The sequence below is a fragment of the Ranitomeya imitator genome, chromosome 3 (genome assembly GCF_032444005.1).
Source record: "Ranitomeya imitator isolate aRanImi1 chromosome 3, aRanImi1.pri, whole genome shotgun sequence".
Classification (NCBI taxonomy): domain Eukaryota; kingdom Metazoa; phylum Chordata; class Amphibia; order Anura; family Dendrobatidae; genus Ranitomeya; species Ranitomeya imitator.
Window position 1 is genome coordinate 122,779,098 of NC_091284.1, and position 21,056 is coordinate 122,800,153.

Consider the following 21,056-nt stretch of genomic DNA (forward strand, 5'->3'; position numbering starts at 1 on the left):
AAATAATTATTTAGCCCAGAATTTTTTAATTTTCCCAAGGGTAACAGGAGAAATTTGACCCCAATATTTGTTGTCTAGTTTCTCCTGAGTACGGTGATACCCCATATGTGGGGGTAAACTACTGTTTGGGCACATGCCGGGGCTTGGAATTGAAGTAGTGACGTTTTGAAATGCAGACTTTGATGGAATGCTCTGCGGGCGTCACGTTGCGTTTGCAGAGCCCCTGATGTGCCTAAACAGTAGAAACCCCCCACAAGTGACCCCATTTTGGAAACTAGACCCTGAAAGGAACTTATCTAGATGTGTGGTGAGCACTTTGAACCCCCAAGTGCTTCATAGAAGTTTATAATGCAGAGCCGTGAAAATAATAAATACGTTTTCTTTCCTCAAAAATAATTATTTAGCCCAGAATTTTTTATTTTCCCAAGGGTTACAGGAGAAATTGGACCCCAAAAGTTGTTGTCCAGTTTCTCCTGAGTACGCTGATACCCCATATGTGGGGGTAAACCACTGTTTGGGCACACGTCGGGGTTCAGAAGGGAAGTAGTGACTTTTGAAATGCAGACTTTGATGGAATGGTCTGCGGGTGTCACGTTGCGTTTGCAGAGCCCCTGGTGTGCCTAAACAGTAGAAATCCCCCACAAGTGACCCCATTTTAGAAACTAGACCCCCCAAGGAACTTATCTAGATATGTGGTGAGCACTTTGAACCCCCAAGTGCTTCACAGACGTTTACAACGCAGAGCCGTGAAAATAAAAAATCATTTTTCTTTCCTCAAAAATTATGTTTTAGCAAGCATTTTTTTAGATTCACAAGGGTAACAGGAGAAATTGGACCCCAGTAATTGTTGCGCAGTTTGTCCTGAGTATGCTGGTACCCCATATGTCGGGGTAAACCACTGTTTGGGCACACGTCAGGGCTCGGAAGTGAGGGAGCACCATTTGACTTTTTGAATACGAGATTGGCTGGAATCAATGGTGGCGCCATGTTGCGTTTGGAGACCCCTGATGTGCCTAAACAGTGGTAACCCCTCAATTCTAACTCCAACACTAACCCCAACACACCCCTAACCCTAATCCCAACTGTAGCCATAATCCTAATCACAACCCTAACCCCAACACACCCCTAACCACAACACTAACCCCCACACACCCCTAACCCTAACCACAACCCTAATTCCAACCCTAACCCTAACCCTAAGGCTATGTGCCCACGTTGCGGATTCGTGTGAGATATTTCCGCACCATTTTTGAAAAAATCTGCGGGTAAAAGGCACTGTGTTTTACCTGCGGATTTTCCGCGGATTTCCAGTGTTTTTTGTGCGGATTTCACCTGCGGATTCCTATTGAGGAACAGGTGTAAAACACCGCGGAATCCGCACAAAGAATTGACATGCTGCGGAAAATACAACGCAGCGTTCCCGCGCGGTATTTTCCGCACCATGGGCACAGCGGATTTGGTTTTTCATATGTTTACATGGTACTGTAAACCTGATGGAACACTGCTGCGAATCCGCAGCCAAATCCGCACCGTGTGCACATAGCCTAATTCTAAAGGTATGTGCACACGCTGCGGAAAACGCTGCGGATCCGCAGCAGTTTCCCATGAGTGTACAGTTCAATGTAAACCTATGGGAAACAAAAATCGCTGTACACATGCTGCGGAAAAACTGCACGGAAACGCAGCGGTTTACATTCCGCAGCATGTCACTTCTTTGTGCGGATTCCGCAGTGGTTTTACAACTGCTCCAATAGAAAATCGCAATTGTAAAACCGCAGTGAAATGCGCAGAAAAAAACGCGGTAAATCCGCCATAAATCCGCAGCGGTTTAGCACTGCGGATTTATCAAATCCGCAGCGGAAAAATCCGCAGAGGACCAGAATACGTGTGCACATTCCTAACCCTAACCCTAGCCCTAACCCTACCCCTAACCCTACCCCTAACCCTAACCCTACCCCTAACCCTAGCCCTACCCCTAACCCTACCCCTAACCCTACCCCTAACCCTATTCTAACATTAGTGGAAAAAAAAAAATTTCTTTATTTTTTTATTGTCCCTACCTATGGGGGTGACAAAGGGGGGGGTCATTTATTATTTTTTTTATTTTGATCACTGAGATAGATTATATCTCAGTGATCAAAATGCACTTTGGAACGAATCTGCCGGCCGGCAGATTCGGCGGGCGCACTGCGCATGCGCCCGCCATTTTGGAAGATGGCGGCGCCCGGGAGAAGACGGACGGGACCACGGCTGGATCGGGAAGTATGATAGGGTGGGGGGGACCACGGGGGGGGGATCGGAGCACGGGGGGGGGAATCGGAGCGCGGGAGGGGTGGAACGGAGCGCGGGGGGCGTGGAACGGAGCACGGGGGGGCTGGAATGGAGCACGGGGGGTGGAACGGAGCACCGGGGGGGGGTGGATCGGAGTGCAGGGGGGGTGATTGGAGCACGGGGGGGTGATTGGAGCACGGGGGGAGCGGACAAGAGCACGGGGGGGAGCGGAGCACTGGACGGAGGGGAGCCGGAGCAGTGTACCGGCCAGATCGGGGGGGTGGGGGGGCGATCGGAGGGGTGGGGTGGGGGCACACTAGTATTTCCAGCCATGGCCGATGATATTGCAGCATCGGCCATGGCTGGATTGTAATATTTCACCCGTTATAATGGGTGAAATATTGCAAATCGCTCTGATTGGCAGTTTCACTTTCAACAGCCAATCAGAGCGATCGTAGCCACGAGGGGGTGAAGCCACCCCCCCTGGGCTAAACTACCACTCCCCCTGTCCCTGCAGATCGGGTGAAATGGGAGTTAACCCTTTCACCCGGCCTGCAGGGACGCGATCTTTCTATGACGCCGCATAGGCGTCATGGGTCGGATTGGCACCGACTTTCATGACGCCTACGTGGCGTCAAAGGTCGGGAAGGGGTTAAGGTACCTTTACACTAAACGACTTACCAACGATCACCACCAGCGATACGACCTGGCCGTGATCGTTGGTAAGTCGTTGTGTGGTCGCTGGGGAGATGTCACACAGACAGCTCTCCAGCGACCAATGATCAGGGGAACGACTTCGGCATCGTTGAAACTGTCTTCAACGATGCCGAAGTCCCCCCGCAGCACCCGGGTAACCAGGGTAAACATCGGGTTACTAAGTGCAGGGCCGCGCTTAGTAACCCGATATTTACCCTGGTTACCATTGTAAAAAAAAAAAAAAAACACTACATACTCACATTCTGATGTCTGTCACGTCCCCCACCAGCGATGACAGCGGGTAATCAGCGACCAAAAAATGGTCCTAATCATTCCCCAACGATCTCCCAGCAGGAGCCTGATCGTTGGTCGCTGTCCAACATAACGAGATCGTTAGTGGGATCGTTGCTACGTCACCAAAAGCGTGATACTCACCCAGGGGCGGTCCTGTCGCGGTCCAGGTCCAGCGCCTCCCATCTTCATATGATGATGTCCTCTTCTTTTCTTCCTGCCGCGACTCCTGGTCATACGTACTTTATCTACCCCGTTGAGGGCAGAGCAAAGTACTGCAGTGCGCAGGCGCTGGGAATGGTCTGAGAAGCCCTGCGCCTGTGCACTGCAGTACTTTGCTCTGCCCTCAACAGGACAGAGAATTACGCCTGCGCCAGAGCCGCGACAGGAAGCAAGGAAGAGGATGTCATCGTACAAAGATGGGAGGCCCTGGATTGCGACAGGACCGCCCCTGGGTGAGTATAACATAACTTGTTTTTCTTCTCTTTCAGGTTACATCGGGGGGCTTATCTACAGCATTACAGAATGCTGTAGATAAGCCCCTGATGCCGGTGGCCTAGCTTATAAGTGAATTTTGGGGTGACAGATTCCCTTTAAGAGGCTTGTAAAGCGTTCATAATTTCATGGGGCAAATGCTGATATCAGGTTTTCTTTAAAAAGGAGAATAAAGATATATTCTGGATTAATATGATAAATCAGGGTGGGGTTGATATACCGTACTTTTATTGATTTGTGTTGAAATAGTGATATATAAAATCCATTTTATTTCAACACACAAAAATAATCAGAGCCGAAAGAGAGAGATTCTGATGAGAACTGCAGAACTGAGCACTTGTGAGCACTCTTTTAAATGATTGATGGAGGTCTGAGAACCTAGTTTCCCACTGATCTGCAATATGTTTAAGGGAGAATAAGATAAAAAAATTGAAATGGTTCTTATTCAAACGTGAGATAAGATATGGTAGTCTTAAGTAGAAGCTCCTTGGGTTTCACTGTGTCTTTGGGCCCATTGCACTTGCATTGGCTTCCTCTGGGATATGGGGTCTATATGGTACTGTACATAGTACTTACAGGTGCTTCTCACTAAATTAGAATGTTATCAGAAAGTTAGTTTTTTTCAGTTCTTCAATACAAAAAGTGAATCTCATATAGAGTCATTACAGAGTGATCTATTTCAAGTGTTTATTTCTGTTAATGCTGATGATTATGGCTTACAGCCAATGAAAACATAAAAGTAATTGTCTCAGTAAATTAGAATACCGTATATACTCGAGTATAAGCCGACCCCCCCCTAATTTTGCCACAAAAAACTGGGAAAACTTATTGACTCGAGTATAAGCCTAGGGTGGAAAATGCAGCAGCTACCGGTGAATTTCAAATATAAAAATAGATGCTCCATACCGTTCATTATTGCCCCATAGATGCTCCATATAAAGCTGTGCCATATATAATGCTCTGCACCGTTCATTATTGCCCCATAGATGCTCCATATAAAGCTGTGCCACATATAATGCTCTGCACCGTTCAGTATGGCCCCATAGATGCTCCACATAAAGCTGTGCCATATAGAATGCTGTGCCATATAGAATGCTCTGCACCGTTCAGTATGGCCCCATAGACGCTCCACATAAAGCTGCCCCATATATAATGCTCTGCACCGTTGATTATGGCCCCATAGATGCTCCATAGAAAGCTGTGCCATATACAATGTTCTGCACCGTTCATTATGGCCCCATAGATGCTCCATATAAACTGTGCCATATACAATGTTCTGCACCGTTCATTATGGCTCCATAGAAAGCTGTGCAATATATAATGCTGCTGCTGCAATAAAAAAAAAACCGACATACTCACCTCTTGCTTGCAGCTCCTCAGCGTCCCGTCTTGGCGTCTCTCCGCACTGACTATTCAGGCAGAGGGCGGCGCGCACTAGTACGTCATCGCGCCCTCTGACCTGAACAGTCACTGCAAGAGGACGCGAAGACGGAGCGGCGCCCGGCGGGTGGAACGCGGACAGGTAAATATGACATACTTACCTGCTCCCGGCGTCCCTGGCTCCTTCCCCCGGACAGCTGGTCTCCGGGTGCCGCAGCCTCTTCCTCTGTCAGCGGTCACCGTTACCGCTCATTAGAGAAATGAATATGCGGCTCCACCCCTATGGGAGTGGAGTCTATATTCATAACTTTAATAAGCGGTACCATGTGACCGCTGAACAGGGGAAGAGCTGCGGCACCGAAGACCTTGGGATAGGCAGGGGGAGCGCCGGGACTAGGTGAGTATGCGACACGCTCTCTTTCCCCCTCACCCGACGACCCCACCGCCCACCGTGACTCGAGTATAAGCCGAGAGGGGCACTTTCAGCCCAAAAATTTGGGCTGAAAATCTCGGCTTATACTCGAGTATATACGGTACTTTATAACACCAGCTTGAAAAATGATTTTAAAATCTGAAATATTGGCCTACTGAAATGTATGCTCAGTAAATGCACTTTACTTGGTCAGGGCTCCTTTTGCATCAATTACTGCATCAATGCGATGTGGCATGGAGGCGATCAGCCTGTGGCACTGCTGAGGTGTTATGGAAGCCCAGGTTGCTTTGATAGCAGCCTTTAGATAGCAGAATTGGCAAAATTGTGAATGATCCCACTGCCTTGGATGAAAATCCACCACACATGAATGGTCTCAGGATGCTGTATTGTTGTCACAATACAGGCCTCATAGCAGCACTCACCTTTTCTGCTCTGGGCAATAGTTCTTCCATATGTTCCAAACAGTGCTCTTACTGCCAAGTTATCTTCTCTTATTAATGTCCCTTCAATGTTATGAAAAACTAAGCATCGGGCCTCCATCATCGCATCGGAAGGGCTGTAATGTCACGATGGGGGCAGGCATGCGGCGCTGTTGTTGCCTAATGGCATCCTGTGATAATCTTAAGACTTTTGAATCAGGGGACTCATGTGCTTGAAGCCTACACTTACATGCATTGTTTTTGTCCCAGGTGATGCTCTTCAAGAGTCTCATTTGCCCTTTGTTGTCTTCGACGTTGTGCCTTTGCTGCTTTCCTTTCATTGTCATTGGCGTACTTTTTAGGAGGAGCCATGTTGGCGTTGACATTTGCTTTTTAAAGGGGTTTTCCCACAAAAGTTCATTTTAAAAATTGTCTGTGTCTGACCGTGTACCGAACATACCACAGCTACTGGGCAGGGGGGGAAGCAAAAGACAATACTGACATTACAGCAAGAGATCGCAGAGGATACATTTTGTGAGGTAAAATATTTTTTAAAAACAGTCAGTGAAATATTTTACCTCACAAAATGAATCCACTGTGATCCCCTGCTGCAATGTCAGTATTGTCTTTTGCTTCCTCCTCTGCCCAGGAGATGTGGCATGCTCCGTACACGGTCAGACACAGTCAATTTTTAAAAATAAACTTTTGTTCGTGGGAAAACCCCTTTAGGCCATGTTCACACGATCCTTTTTTTCATGCGGAATTGCCGCGATTTTCCCGCTGCGGGTCCGCAGCTGTTTTCCATGCAGGGTACATTACATTGTACCCTATGGAAAACAGGAACTGCTGTGCCCACAATGCGGAAAATAAAAAAAAAAGCCGCGCTGAATAGCTGCGGGAAAAAAGAAGTACCATGTCACTTCTTTTTTCGGAGCCGCAGCGGTTCTGCACCCATTGACCTCCATTGTGAGGTCAAACCCGCAGTAAAACCCGCAGATGAAAAAAATATCTGCGGGTTTTACTGCGGTTTGTGGTGCAGAACCGCTGCAGCAGGAAGTGCGGGGAAGCGGGCGGAAGTGCGTGGGCGGAGTGTGGCTGCCCCCCCGTGCTCCGATCCCGCCCCCCCGTGCTCCAATCCCACCGCCCCGTGCTCCGATGCCCCCCCAGTGCTCCGATGCGCCCCCCGTGCCCTAATCTCCCCCCCTTATACTTACCCGGCGTCCCGGTGTCTGTCCGGCCGTCTTCTCCCTGGGCGCCGCCATCTTGCAAAATGGCGGGCGCATGCGCAGTGCGCCCGCCGAATCTGCTGGCCGGCAGATTCGTTCCAAAGTGCATTTTGATCACTGAGATATAATCTATCTCAGTGATCAAAATAAAAAAAAATAGTAAATGACACCCCCCCCCCCCTTTGTCACCCCCATAAGTAGGGACAATAAAAAAAAATTAAGAATTTTTTTTTTTTTCCACTAAGGTTAGAATAGGGGTAGGGTTAGGGTATTTTCAGCCATTTTAACCCTAAAAAACTTCCTAGAAAACACACAGACTCTGCATAGAAAACTGCATTAAAAAAACGCATCAAAAAAGGACCAAAAAAAGGACCTGCGTTTTCTGCCAAGAGCTGCAGTTTTTTAAAAAAACAGTCCTGAAAAAAAAAGGATGGAAATCAGGAACGTGTGAACATACCCTAAGGCTGTGTGCACACGATGCAGATTTGGTGCAGAATTTTCTGCATAAAATCTGCATCTCCTGGCAGAATCCGCAGGTGCGTTTTTGATGCGTTTTTTACCAATAGATTTCTATTATGGAGGGGTGCAGAAACGCTGCAGAACTGCACAAAAGAAGTGACATGCACTTCTTTGAAATCTGCAGCGTTTCTGCGCAGATTTTTCTGCACCATATGCACAGTTTTTTTTTTTCACATTGATTTACATTGTACTGTAAATCACATTGCAGTTCTGCAGCGTTTCTACTGCAGAAAAATCTGCTGCAGTTCTGCACTAAATCTGCATCGTGTGCACATACCCTTAACCCCTCTGTGACCTTAGACGTACTATCCCGTCGAGGTGCCCTGGGCTTATCTGACCCTGGACGGGATAGTACGTCATAGCCGATCGGCCGCGCTCACGGGGGGAGCGCGGCCGATCGCGGCCGGGTGTCAGCTGCTTATCGCAGCTGACATCCGGCACTATGTGCCAGGAGCGGTCACGGACCGCCCCCGGCACATTAACCCCTGGCACACCGTGATCAAAGATGATCGCGATGTGCCGGCGGTGCAGGGAAGCACCGCGCAGGGAGGGGGCTCCCTGCGGGCTTCCCTGAGCCCCCCGCAGCAACGCGATGTGATCGCGTTGCTGCGAGGGTCTCCTCACCTCCCTCCCTGCTCGAGCCCCGGATCCAAGATGGCCGCGGATCCGGGTCCTGCAGGGAGGGAGGTGGCTTCACAGAGCCTGCTCAGAGCAGGCACTGTGAAGGCTGCAGCGCTGCATGTCAGATCAGTGATCTGACAGAGTGCTGTGCAAACTGTCAGATCACTGATCTGTGATGTCCCCCCCTGGGACAAAGTAAAAAAGTAAAAACAAAAATTTCCAAATGTGTAAAAAAAATAAAAAAAAATATTCCAAAATAATGAAAAAAAAAAAAAATATTATTCCCATAAATACATTTCTTCATCTAAATAAAAAAAAAACCCAATAAAAGTACACATATTTAGTATCGCCGCGTCCGTAACGACCCGACCTATAAAACTGTCCCACTAGTTAACCCCTTCAGTAAACACCGTAAGAAAAAAAAAAAAAAAAACGAGGCAAAAAACAACGCTTTATTATCATACCGCCGAACAAAAAGTGGAATAACACGCGATCAAAAGGACAGATATAAATAACCATGGTACCGCTGAAAGCGTCATATTGTCCCGCAAAAAAAGAGCCGCCATACAGCATCATCAGCAAAAAAATAAAAAAGTTGTAGTCCTGAGAATAAAGCGATGCAAAAATAATTATTTTTTCTGTAAAATAGTTTTTATCGTATAAAAGCACCAAACCATAAAAAAATGATATAAATGAGGTATCGCTGTAATCGTACTGACCCGAAGAATAAAACTGATTTATCAATTTTACCAAACGCGGAACGGTATAAACGCCTCCCCCAATAGAAATTCATGAATAGCTGGCTTTTGGTCATTCTTCCTCACAAAAATCGGAATAAAAAGCGATAAAAAAATGTCACGTGCCCAAAAATGTTTTCAATAAAAACGTCAACTCGTCCCGCAAAAAACAAGACCTCACATGACTCTGTGGACCAAAATATGGAAAAATTATAGCTCTCAAAATGTGGTATTGCAAAAAATATTTTTTGCAATAAAAAGGGTCTTTCAGTGTGTGACGGCTGCCAATCATAAAAATCCGCTAAAAAACTCGCTATAAAAGTAAATCAAACCCCCCTTCATCACCCCCTTAGTTAGGGAAAAATTAAAAAAAATGTATTTATTTCCATTTTCCCATTAGGGCTAGGGTTAGGGCTAGGGTTAGGGCTAGGGTTAGGGCTAGGGCTAGGGTTAGGGCTAGGGTTAGGGCTAGGGCTAGGGTTAGGGCTAGGGTTAGGGCTAGGGTTAGGGCTAGGGTTAGGGCTAGGGTTAGGGCTAGGGCTAGGGTTAGGGCTAGGGTTAGGGCTAGGGTTAGGGCTAGGGTTAGGGTTAGGGTTGGGGCTACAGTTAGGGTTGGGGCTAAAGTTAGGGTTAGGGTTTAGATTACATTTACAGTTGGGAATAGGGTTGGGATTAGGGTTAGGGGTGTGTCAGGGTTAGAGGTGTGGTTAGGGTTACCGTTGGAATTAGGGTTAGGGGTGTGTTTAGATTAGGGTTTCAGTTATAATTGGGGGGTTTCCACTGTTTCGGCACATCAGGGGCTCTCCAAACACGACATGGCGTCCGATCTCAATTCCAGCCAATTCTTCGTTGAAAAAGTAAAACAGTGCTCCTTCCCTTCCGAGCTCTCCTGTGTGCCCAAACAGGGGTTTACCCCAACATATGGGGTATCAGCGTACTCAGGACAAATTGGACAACAACTTTTGTGGACCAATTTCTCCTGTTACCCTTGGGAAAATACAAAACTGGGGGCTAAAAAATAATTTTTGTGGGAAAACAAAAAGATTTTTTATTTTCACGGCTCTGCGTTATAAACTGTAGTGAAACACTTGGGGGTTCAAAGTTCTCACAACACATCTAGATAAGTTCATTGAGGGGTCTAGTTTTCAATATGGGGTCACTTGTGGGGGGTTTCTACTGTTTAGGTACATTAGGGGCTCTGCAAACGCAATGTGACGCCTGCAGACCAATCCATCTAAGTCTGCATTCCAAATGATGCTCCTTCCCTTCCGAGCCCTCCCATGCGCCCAAACGGTGGTTCCCCCCCACATATCGGGTATCAGCGTACTCAGGACAAATTGGACAACAACATTTAGGGTCCAATTTCTCCTGCTAACCTTGGAAAAATACAAAACTGGGGGCTAAAATATAATTTTTGTGGAAAAAAAAATATTTTTTATTTGCATGGCTCTGCGTTATAAACTGTAGTGAAATACCTGGGGGTTCAAAGCTCTCACAACACATCAAGATGAGTTCCTTAGGGGGTCTACTTTCCAAAATGGTGTCACTTGTGGGGGGTTTCTACTGTTTAGGTACATTAGGGGCTCTGCAAACGCAATGTGACGCCTGCAGACCATTCCATCTAAGTCTGCATTCCAAATGGCGCTCCTTCCCTTCCGAACCCTCCCATGCGCCCAAACGGTGGTTCCCCCCCACATATGGGGTATCAGCGCACTCAGGACAAATTGGACAACAACTTTTGGGGTCCAATTTCTCCTGTTACCCTAGGGAAAATACAAAACTGGGGGCTAAAAAATAATTTTTGTGGGAAAAAAATTTTGTTTTATTTTTATGGCTCTGCATTATAAACTTCTGTGAAGCCCTTGGTGGGTCAAAGTGCTCACCACACCTCTAGATAAGTTCCTTAGGGGGTCTACTTTCCAAAATGGTGTCACTTGTGGGGGGTTTCAATGTTTAGGCACATCAGTGGCTCTCCAAACGCAACATGGCGTCCCATCTCAATTTCTGTCAATTTTGCATTGAAAAGTCAAACTGCGCTCCTTCCCTTCCGAGCTCTCCCATGCGCCCAAACAGTGGTTTACTGCCACATATGAGGTATCAGCGTACTCAGGACAAATTGGACAACAACTTTTGAGGTCCAATTTCTTCTCTTACCCTTGGAAAAATAAAAAATTGGGGGCAAAAATATAATTTTTGTGAAAAAATATGATTTTTTATTTTTACGGTTCTGCATTATAAACTTCTGTGAAGCACTTGGTGGGTCAAAGTGCTCACCACACATCCAGATAAGTTCCTTAGGGGGTCTACTTTCCAAAATGGTGTCACTTGTGGGGGGTTTCAATGTTTAGGCACATCAGTGGCTCTCCAAACGCAACATGGCGTCCCATCTCAATTCCTGTCAATTTTGCATTGAAAAGTCAAATAGCGCTCTTTCCCTTCCGAGCTCTCCCATGCGCCCAAACAGTGGTTTACTGCCACATATGGGGTATCAGCGTACTCAGGACAAATTGGACAACAACTTTTTGGGTCCAATTTCTCCTGTTACCCTTGGTAAAATAAAACAAATTGGAGCTGAAGTAAATTTTTTGTGTAAAAAAGTTAAATGTTCATTTTTATTTAAACATTCCAAAAATTCCTATTAAACACCTGAAGGGTTAATAAACTTCTTGAATGTGGTTTTGAGCACCTTGAGGGGTGCAGTTTTTAGAATGGTGTCACACTTGGGCATTTTCTATCATATAGACCCCTCAAAATGACTTCAAATGAGACGTGGTCCCTAAAAAAAAATGGTGTTGTAAAAATGAGAAATTGCTGGTCAACTTTTAACCCTTATAACTCCCTAACAAAAAAAAAAATTGGTTCCAAAATTATGCTGATGTAAAGGAGACATGTGGGAAATGTTACTTATTAAGTATTTTGTGTGACATATCTCTGTGATTTAATTGCATAAAAATTCAAAGTTTGAAAATTGCGAAATTTTCAAAATTTTCGCCAAATTTCCGTTTTTTTCACAAATAAACGCAGGTACTATCAAAGAAATTTTACCACTATCATGAAGTACAATATGTCACGAGAAAACAGTGTCAGAATCACCAGGATCCGTTGAAGCGTTTCGGAGTTATAACCTCATAAAGGGACAGTGGTCAGAATTGTAAAAATTGGCCTGGTCATTAACGTGCAAACCACCCTTGGGGGTAAAGGGGTTAATGTGACCGGCTTCCTCTGCCTGTAGTCACGTCGCACATCTGCCGCCGGGATCAGCTGAATGATTCACTGCACCTAGTTCGCTCAGGCGCAGTAAATCAGACCGCCACCATCTTTGTGCAGACAAATAGCGGCGGTCACATTAAAACTCTGCATGTTCTCCTCCTGTACAAAGATGGAGATGGTCAGTGAATCATTCGAATGATCCCGGGGGCGGCGTGTTCGCGACGGTGTTCCGCTGGTGGTACCGCGCAAGAGGCTGCATGAGTGTGTGGTGCGACGCTGTTCCGCTGGTGGTACCGCACAAGAGGCTGCATGAGTGTGTGGTGCGACGGTGTTCCGCTGGTGGTACCGCACAAGAGGCTGCATGAGTGTGTGGTGCGACGCTGTTCCGCTGGTGGTACCGCACAAGAGGCTATGTGAGTGTGTGGTGCGACACTGTTCCGCTGGTGGTACCGCACAAGAGGCTGTGTGAGTGTGTGGTGCGACACTGTTCCGCTGGTGGTACCGCACAAGAGGCTGCATGAGTGTGTGGTGCGACGCTGTTCCGCTGGTGGTACCGCACAAGAGGCTGCATGAGTGTGTGGTGCGACGCTGTTCCGCTGGTGGTACCTCACAAGAGGCTATGTGAGTGTGTGGTGCGACACTGTTCCGCTGGTGGTACCGCACAAGAGGCTGTGTGAGTGTGTGGTGCGACGGTGTTCTGCTGGTGGTACCGCACAAGAGGCTATGTGAGTGTGTGGTGCGACGGTGTTCCGCTGGTGGTACCGCACAAGAGGCTGTGTGAGTGTGTGGTGCGATGGTGTTCCGCTGGTGGTACCGCACAAGAGGCTGTGTGTGTGTGTGGTGCGACGGTGTTCCGCTGGTGGCACCGCGCAATAGGTTGGTACCAGCAGCAGTTTCCATATTGAGACACCCATCACTTGTGTGTCCCAGTATGGCTGTCGGTGAACTTCATCCGCTTGGAATTCTGGGATACGGTGACATCTGGACAGAATAGGAAATTAAAACATTACATGGCAATTATATAAATAGATAAGGGTCAACAATAAATATTGAGTCTACTCTTTACATAAAATTATAAAAACTCATTAAATGCTTATAATTGTTCTTCAGTAACCATAGAAACATGTATACGAATAGTATTGTTAGACACACATGACGCCTGCTTGATGTTCATGTGTTGACCCATCCAGCAGGTGATGAAGTACAAAGCTGGTGAGGCTCCACACATATTTAATAACTAGATGGTGGCCCAATTCGAACACATCGGGTATTCTGGAATATGTATATAGTTTACTTGAGAAGTTTTCAGAATAATACAATTTATACACAGGATTCGGCCGGCCGGGCTCGACCAATTAGTGAAGTGTGGTTCAAATTCAGCCCCAATTCGCGGCCGGACTGCGCCTGTCGCTTATTCGCGGCCGGGCGTGACCAATCAGTGAAGCCAAAGCCGGTTTTTGAGGGCCCCAGGCGAAAGAGTCTCAGTGGGCCCCCCTCTTTAACACATACCACGATTCATGATGCACAGATACAGCAGAGAAATATAACACAACCCACGTAGCATATAACACAGCCCACATAGCATATAGCACTGCCACGTAGCATATAGCACAGGCAACGTAGTATATAACACAGCCCACGTAACATATAGCCCAGCCCACATAGTATAAAGCACAGCCCACGTAGTATATACCACAGCCACGTAGTATATAGCACAGCTCACGTAGTATATAGCACAGCTCACACAGTATATAACACAGCCATGTAGTATATTGCCCAGCCACGTAATATATTGCATAGCTACGTAGTATATAGCACAGCTCACGTAGTATATAGCACAGCTCACGCAGTATATAACACAGGCACATAGTATATTGCACATCCCACGTAGTATATAGCACAGAGACGCAGTATATAACACAGCCCACGTAGTATATATATAGCACAGCGATGTAGTATATAGCACAGCCCGTGTAGTATATAGCACAGAGACGTAGTATATAACACAGCCCACGCAGTATATAGCAATGTGGGCACCATTTCCCTGTTAAAAAAAAAAGAATTAAAATAAAAAATAGTTATATACTCACCTTCTGGCCTCCCCCAGATCCAGGCGAGGCGTTTAGCGATGCTTCTCGTGACGCTCCGGTCCCAAGAATGCATTGCGGTCTCGCAAGATGATGACGTAGTGGTCTCGCGAGACCGCTACGTCATCATCTCGTGAGACTGCAATGCATGGCCCGCTGCGTCGCGAGGAGCGGGAAAGGCATCGGAAGGTGAGTATATACTAATTTTTATTTTTTTTTATTATTTTTAACATTAGATCTTTTTACTATTGATGCGGCATAGTTAGCATCAGTGGTAAAAAGTTGGTCACACAGGGTTAATAGAAGCGTTAACGGACTGCGTTACACCGCGGTGTAACGCAGCCATTAACCCTGTGTGAGCGCTGAATGGAGGGGGCACTGACAGAGAGTAGGAAGGGGCGAATTCGCGGCCGGACTGTGCCCGTCGCTGATTGGTTGCTTTGGTTTTTGTCTCTTTTTGGCATGTCATGTTTTTAAAAAGGCTGCTTTGTTTTTGTTACTTCCTGGTATTTTGCTTTTACAAACCTTGTCGTTTACATGCAATTTTAGTGGATTTCTTCAGTGGAAACAAACTAAAAACGCATGTTTTTTTTACCCTTGAATTTTCCTCATCTAATGCAATTCTATGGGGAAAATTGCTCATAAAACTCAGCGTACCCGCAAGAGAAATTGAAATGTTACGTATTTGAAACACGCTGTGCAGGTCAGTTTATGCTGCTTTGAAAAAAAATTAAAAATCACAGTGGGCAGGAGATTTCTGTAAATCCCATCCACTTTGCTGTAACTGTAACGGCACCTTCACACTGAGTGACTTAACAACGATATCGCTAGCGATCCGTGATGTTGCAGCGTCCTTGATAGCGATATCGTTGTGTTTGACAGGCAGCAGCGATCAGGATCCTGCTGTGACATCGCTGGTCGGAGCTAGAAGGCCAGAACTTTATTTCTTCGCTGGATCACCCGCTGACATCGCTGAATCGGCGTGTGTGACGCCGATTCAGCGATGTTTTCACTGGTAACCAGGGTAAACATCGGGTTACTAAGCGCAGGGCTGCACTTAGTAACCCGATGTTTACCCTGGTTACCATTGTAAATGTAAAATAAAACCAAACAGTACATACTTACATTCCGGTGTCTGTCCCCTCGCCGTCCGCCTCCCGCACTGACTGTGAGCGCCGGCCGGCCGTAATGCACAGCGATGTCTGTGGGAGATCCAGCGTCGCTGGAGAGCCGTCTGTGTGACAGCTCTCCAGCGACCACACAACGACGAAACAGCGACGCTGCAGCGATCGGCATCGTTGCCTATATCGCTGCAGCGTCGCTTAATGTGACGGTACCTTAAGGCTATGTGCACACGTCAGGATTTCTTGCAGGAATTTCCTGAACAAAACCGGACATTTTCTGCAAGAAATCCACATGCGTTTTCTTTCGCGTTTTTTTGTGGATTTTTCCGGAGGTTCCCAATGTAATAGTATAGTGGGAAATCCGAAAAAAATCCGCAAAATTAATGAACATGCTTCGTTTTTTACCACAATGCGTTTTTTTTTTTCGTGGAAAAAAACGCAACGTGCCCAAAAATTGCAGAATGCATTCCAAATGATGTGATGCGTTTTTTATGCATTTGTATCGCGTTTTTTATAGCAAAAAAAACGCGAAAAATCTGGAACGCGTGCACACAGCCTAACACTGCAGTTTTTGCACAACGAAAATACACTGCGACAAAAACTCACCAAATACTCATCGTGGGAATGTAGCATTAGTGGAGGGATATGTCAGGAGCATGAAGCTAGTAAACAGGACTACTATGTGCTCAGTCTTTATTGTAACACAGTTTACCTTTCTTTGCATGTTGACCCTAAAGAAGGAGAAATGGAAGACCCCAGAGGTTGGTGGTTCTCAGACCCTGAGAAGAGTAGTTTTCATGCCATGGATGAGACCAATTCCTGTGCAGGATTAGAGGAATCCCTCGACACTGTGGCAAAGGCTTTTTCCGAACTTGGACCCTTCGATGGCATCTTGGGTTTTAGCCAAGGAGCCGCGTTCGTGGCCATGCTGTGTGCACTGAAGCAACAAGGAGATCCTCGCTTCCAATTTAACTTTGCAATTCTGGTTGGTGGTTTCAAAAGTCGTGCGACTGAACACGCACGTTTCTACAGAGAAGCCATCACTGTCCCATCCCTTCATGTTTATGGGGACACTGATAAGGTTATTCCAGGGGAGATGAGTCAAGACCTGGCCGCCCACTTTGTAAACCCACTTCTGCTCACACATCCAGGAGGACATTTCATCCCAGTGTGCGCCACTCAGAAGAAAGTCTACTTTCCCTTCTTGGACTCTTTCCGAAAATAGTAGTAATTCTGAATAATTTGATTTTTCAGATTTGACATTGCGGTGAAGTCACGGAACCAAAAAAATTTCAAAATAAAAATGTACCCCTTCCGTTTTCATTCTGTATGGAGCAGTGTTATTAACCTGTTCAGTTCTGCGAGTGGCTTTTGTCATACAATATAGGCCTTGAAGTCATCTAACTGGCCCTACAGTCATTACGTTTTCCGGGCATTTCCATCTTATGTTTTTACCTTGTTTATTAGCGTCGTTCCACATCCTTCCATGTGGCCCCAGGATTTCTAGATTCACACACAGGAATGTCCATGCTTCAGATGTCATCACATCTATCATATGGACGGCTTTACTAGTAGATGTAATGCTCCTCTCTATCCCCTCCCCTTTAAAAGCTTATTTAAAGGTTCATTTCCCCTTGGCAATTAAAAAAATGAATGTTAAATGTCAGCTGTGTACAAAGCAGTGATGTGAAAAATGATAGTTCAGTTGTGATGGACTGCCGCTTTAACCCACGGAGCACTAAAGGTTCCCGGAGAAGCTCAGGTATTGTTTTATTCAGTCGGTTCTTTCGGGATAGCGATTTTCTCTTCTTTTAGTGTATTTTCACAAATTGTAAAAAATTATATTTTGATTAGAAAGGACATTATTCTTTTCTATCATGCAGGTAGTCGTTGCATTAACATGTTCCTATTAGAACGAGTCAATAAGTAATAGAAACATGGGACAGAGTCTCCTATGAAGGCCTCGTTTCTTGGATTACACCTGATTAAATGAACCTGAAATAAAGATCTTTCTGATTATTATGGTGGTCACTGGACTCTTCAGCTCCGTGTTGGTGGGTAACATTGGATCAACTATTCCGAGAAGTAGTTGCGGTGCCCGCGTTATAGCTCACTGCTCCTTAGCTCATTCAAGTAAATGGGACTAAGCTGCAATACCAGCAACAGCCACTGCACAATGGGGGAGCTTTATTAAACTGAATGGGCTACAGTTTGTACTTCTACCATATTTATCATGTGTTTTAGAAACTTTCTGCGTCTTGTCTGACAAAGGGGTATGGCCTGACTGAAACAGGACTACACTGTCTTAAACTTAGATTCATCAAGCAGCATGAACTAGTTAGCAAAAAGATGTCCCATCTTAACCCCTGGAGGTATTTTCATTTTTGCGTATTTGTTTTTTTCTCCCCTTCTTCCCAGAGCCATAAATTTTTTATATTTTGGTCAATATGGCTATGTGAGGGCTTTTTTTTTTATGGGACTAGTTGTACTTTTGAAAATGGGAAAAAATTCCAAGTGCACTGAAATTGCAAAAAAGTGCAATCCCACAGTTGTTTTTTATTTTGTTTTTTTACCATGTTCACTAAATGCTAAAACTGACCTGCCATTGTGACTCTCCAGGTCATTACGAGTTCACAGACATCCAACATGTCTAGGTTCTTTTTTATCTAAGTGGTGAAAAATAATCCCAACATTTATAAAAAAAAAAAAAAAAAAAATTGTGCCATTTTACGATACCCATAGCGTCTTCATTTTTCGTGATCTTGGGTTGGGTACAGGGCTGTGCAGTCGGTAAGCCACAGTTGCGACTCCGACTCCTTCATAAATGGCCAATTCGTAACAATAAATTTACTGTTGTCAAATATTAACATCGTGCTTATTCAGTTTCTCACCATCATATAAGTAATCAGACCACTTAGAGCAAAAACTATATTTATTAGAATACAATTAGAATATAGCAAATAACTTTTATAAACTTTTCCAAACTCTTGTGCAGGGCTGTGGAGTCGAAGTCGTGGAGTCGGAGTTAGTTTTGGTTGGAGTCAGAGTCGGTAGAAATGTACCGACTTTGACTCCAGCTTTAATAAAAATGTATTAATATTTCATAATTGAACTTTCATATGAATTTTATAAATGTTACTCAAATATATATGTTCTATCAAACTATGAACAACAGTGATAAGCAGATAAGAACACAGCCAGTACATTTCAGCAGAATTTTTCATGTGCACTAAATGAAATTAAGAAATTTGACCGTTCATCAAAAATAACAGTGCAACAAGCGATTGCTCTGTATCCTGACATTGTCAGAGATGTTGCCCGAGTGGTTACTGCTTTGCCACCAACCCAAGTTAGTGTAGAGAGGTCGTTCTCTGCTCTCAAATAATTAGATCAGATTTGAGGGCATCCATGAAGGAGGATCTGACAGAGGCAATACTTTTTCTGAGGAAAAATGTATAGATTTCTTCTTATTAACTGCATAACAGTGTTTACTGCATATTTACTTACAAGAGTTAAGAAAAGTTTATAAAAGTTATTTGCTATATTCTAATGTAACCAAAAAAAGATAAAAGTCAAGCAGCACAGCCTATAATGGAATCCGGTGTGTAATAGGTCCTTAAACACTGGAAAGACTGCCGTACTCGGGAGGTGCTCGCGTATGGAAGCAGGAAGAAAACCATGTAGTAAAAAGAGAACAAAACGCGGCGACACTCACCGAGCCTGTGGTAGGGATTTGTCTTTATTACAGCATGTGTACACGTATCTTCACAGCACGGGGGAGTGGAACAAGGAAAGAGGTGAGCAGGGAAGGGACGACGGCCGTTTCACGCCAACACCAGCGCTTCTATGGGTCCACATATATATTTGAGTAACATTTATAAAATTCATATGAAAGTTCAATTATGAAATATTAATATTTTTTTTTAAAGCTGGAGTCGGTACATTTCTACCGACTCCGACTCCAACCAAAACTAACTCCGACTCCACGACTCCAACTCCACAGCCCTGGTTGGGTGAGGGCTTATTTTTTGCGCACTGAGCTGCCATTTTTAATTATACCATTTTGGTGCAGATACAATCTTTTGATCGCCCGTTATTGCATTTTAATGCAGGGTTGCGGCGACCAAAAAAATGTAATTCTGGAATTTTGACTTTTTTTCTCGTTACGCCATTTAGCGATCGGGTTAATTCTTTTTTATATTGCTAGATCGGGTTATTCTGAACGTGGCAATAACACGTGTGTATGTTTGATTTTTTGATGATACCTGGATTGATGAAATCTGTCTTGTGGTTGTTGTTTAATCTTTATTTTCAATTAATGATATGCCCATGCTCTGATGCTGCCTGTGGGGGGTCTTCATGTGGTGCTCTGATTAAATATACATCTGTATGGCCTGCCCCCTATTTTAAATACGGAGATAAATGCTACTGTGCATGCGCCAGCGCCATTTTGCTGCAGTCACTTTTTTTTTCTGCCAACAAAATTGCGCCACGGGCAGCCCATTCACAGCATCTATCTGCAAGTAATAGATGCTACTGAGCATGCATGCTGTGATTATTATTATTTTTTTTAAAGACCACAATATGAACTGTGCAAGTGTTGTATTTAAAATAGGATACAGGTCACTGAAGGTTCAGTGACCTGTCATTTCAGTCAATAAGGATGAATATGAGAACAGAGCAGCAAAGAAAGGCGGCCCCGAAGTCCAAGAATCCCATTGACTGAAAATTGCAAAGATAGATTAAACAACCACAAGACTGATTTCATTAACCAAGGTATCATTTTAATCAGTATAATGGCGCCGACCTGACACTGTGTGTAGTTTACTTGGCACAATCCTCCTGCTGACTGGTTCACTTAAAGACTGTTGGTTATTGGATTTGTGCCTTTTATTTTGATGACTTTAGCTGATTTTTTTAACCACATTCTTTGTTTAATTTGCACCTTTTTTAAAGTCTTTTCTATGTGTGTACTTGTTTTTTTGTGTTTGCTATTGTGGACTTTAGTTTTCCAGACATTTTAAAAAGTTGCCACATTTTTTTGCTCAGTTGTACTCTGGTTTCCCTATGGAGTGATTTCATGTACGCCTGAAATTTGTGTGCATATTTTATGACATTTTAGTGACATATTCACCTTTTTTTTTTTTTAAAAAAAAGTAAAAGACAAAAATAAATAGCAATTTTTATTTTGTGCAAAATTCATGAACTGTGTGCGCTATGTTGTGGCAGCTAAGATTGTCAACAAATGCCACAACACCAGAGAAAAGTGACAAAAAAAAATACATATGATGAATTGTCCACAAAATTTACATTGCCTAAGAATTAGAAAGAATTGTCTAATTTTCCCTATGTTCGCAGCTGGGGTAATCAAAGGGGAAAGAGCTCACCTTCCATAACAGTTAGGACATGAATACTGGAAAACCTGCAGTGCGTTGAAAAATTATTCATACTCCCAAGAACTTTACCACATTTTTAATGTTAGATCCACAAACTTAAATGTATTTTATTAGTCTTTTATATGATATACCAACACAAAGTAGCAAGTAT

At 44.7% G+C, this 21,056-nt stretch overlaps 1 protein-coding gene across 1 annotated transcript in view; it reads left to right on the forward strand.

The window, feature by feature from the left end:
* Window positions 1–17,528, forward strand: part of OVCA2 (OVCA2 serine hydrolase domain containing) — a 33,039-nt gene extending 15,511 nt beyond the window's left edge. Inside the window, exon 2 of the mRNA XM_069761364.1 lies at window positions 16,247–17,528. Coding sequence (XP_069617465.1) covers window positions 16,247–16,734 — 488 coding nt within the window. The 3' untranslated portion in view covers window positions 16,735–17,528. The remainder of the gene's footprint in view (window positions 1–16,246) is intronic.
* Window positions 17,529–21,056: the final 3,528 nt, after the last annotated feature.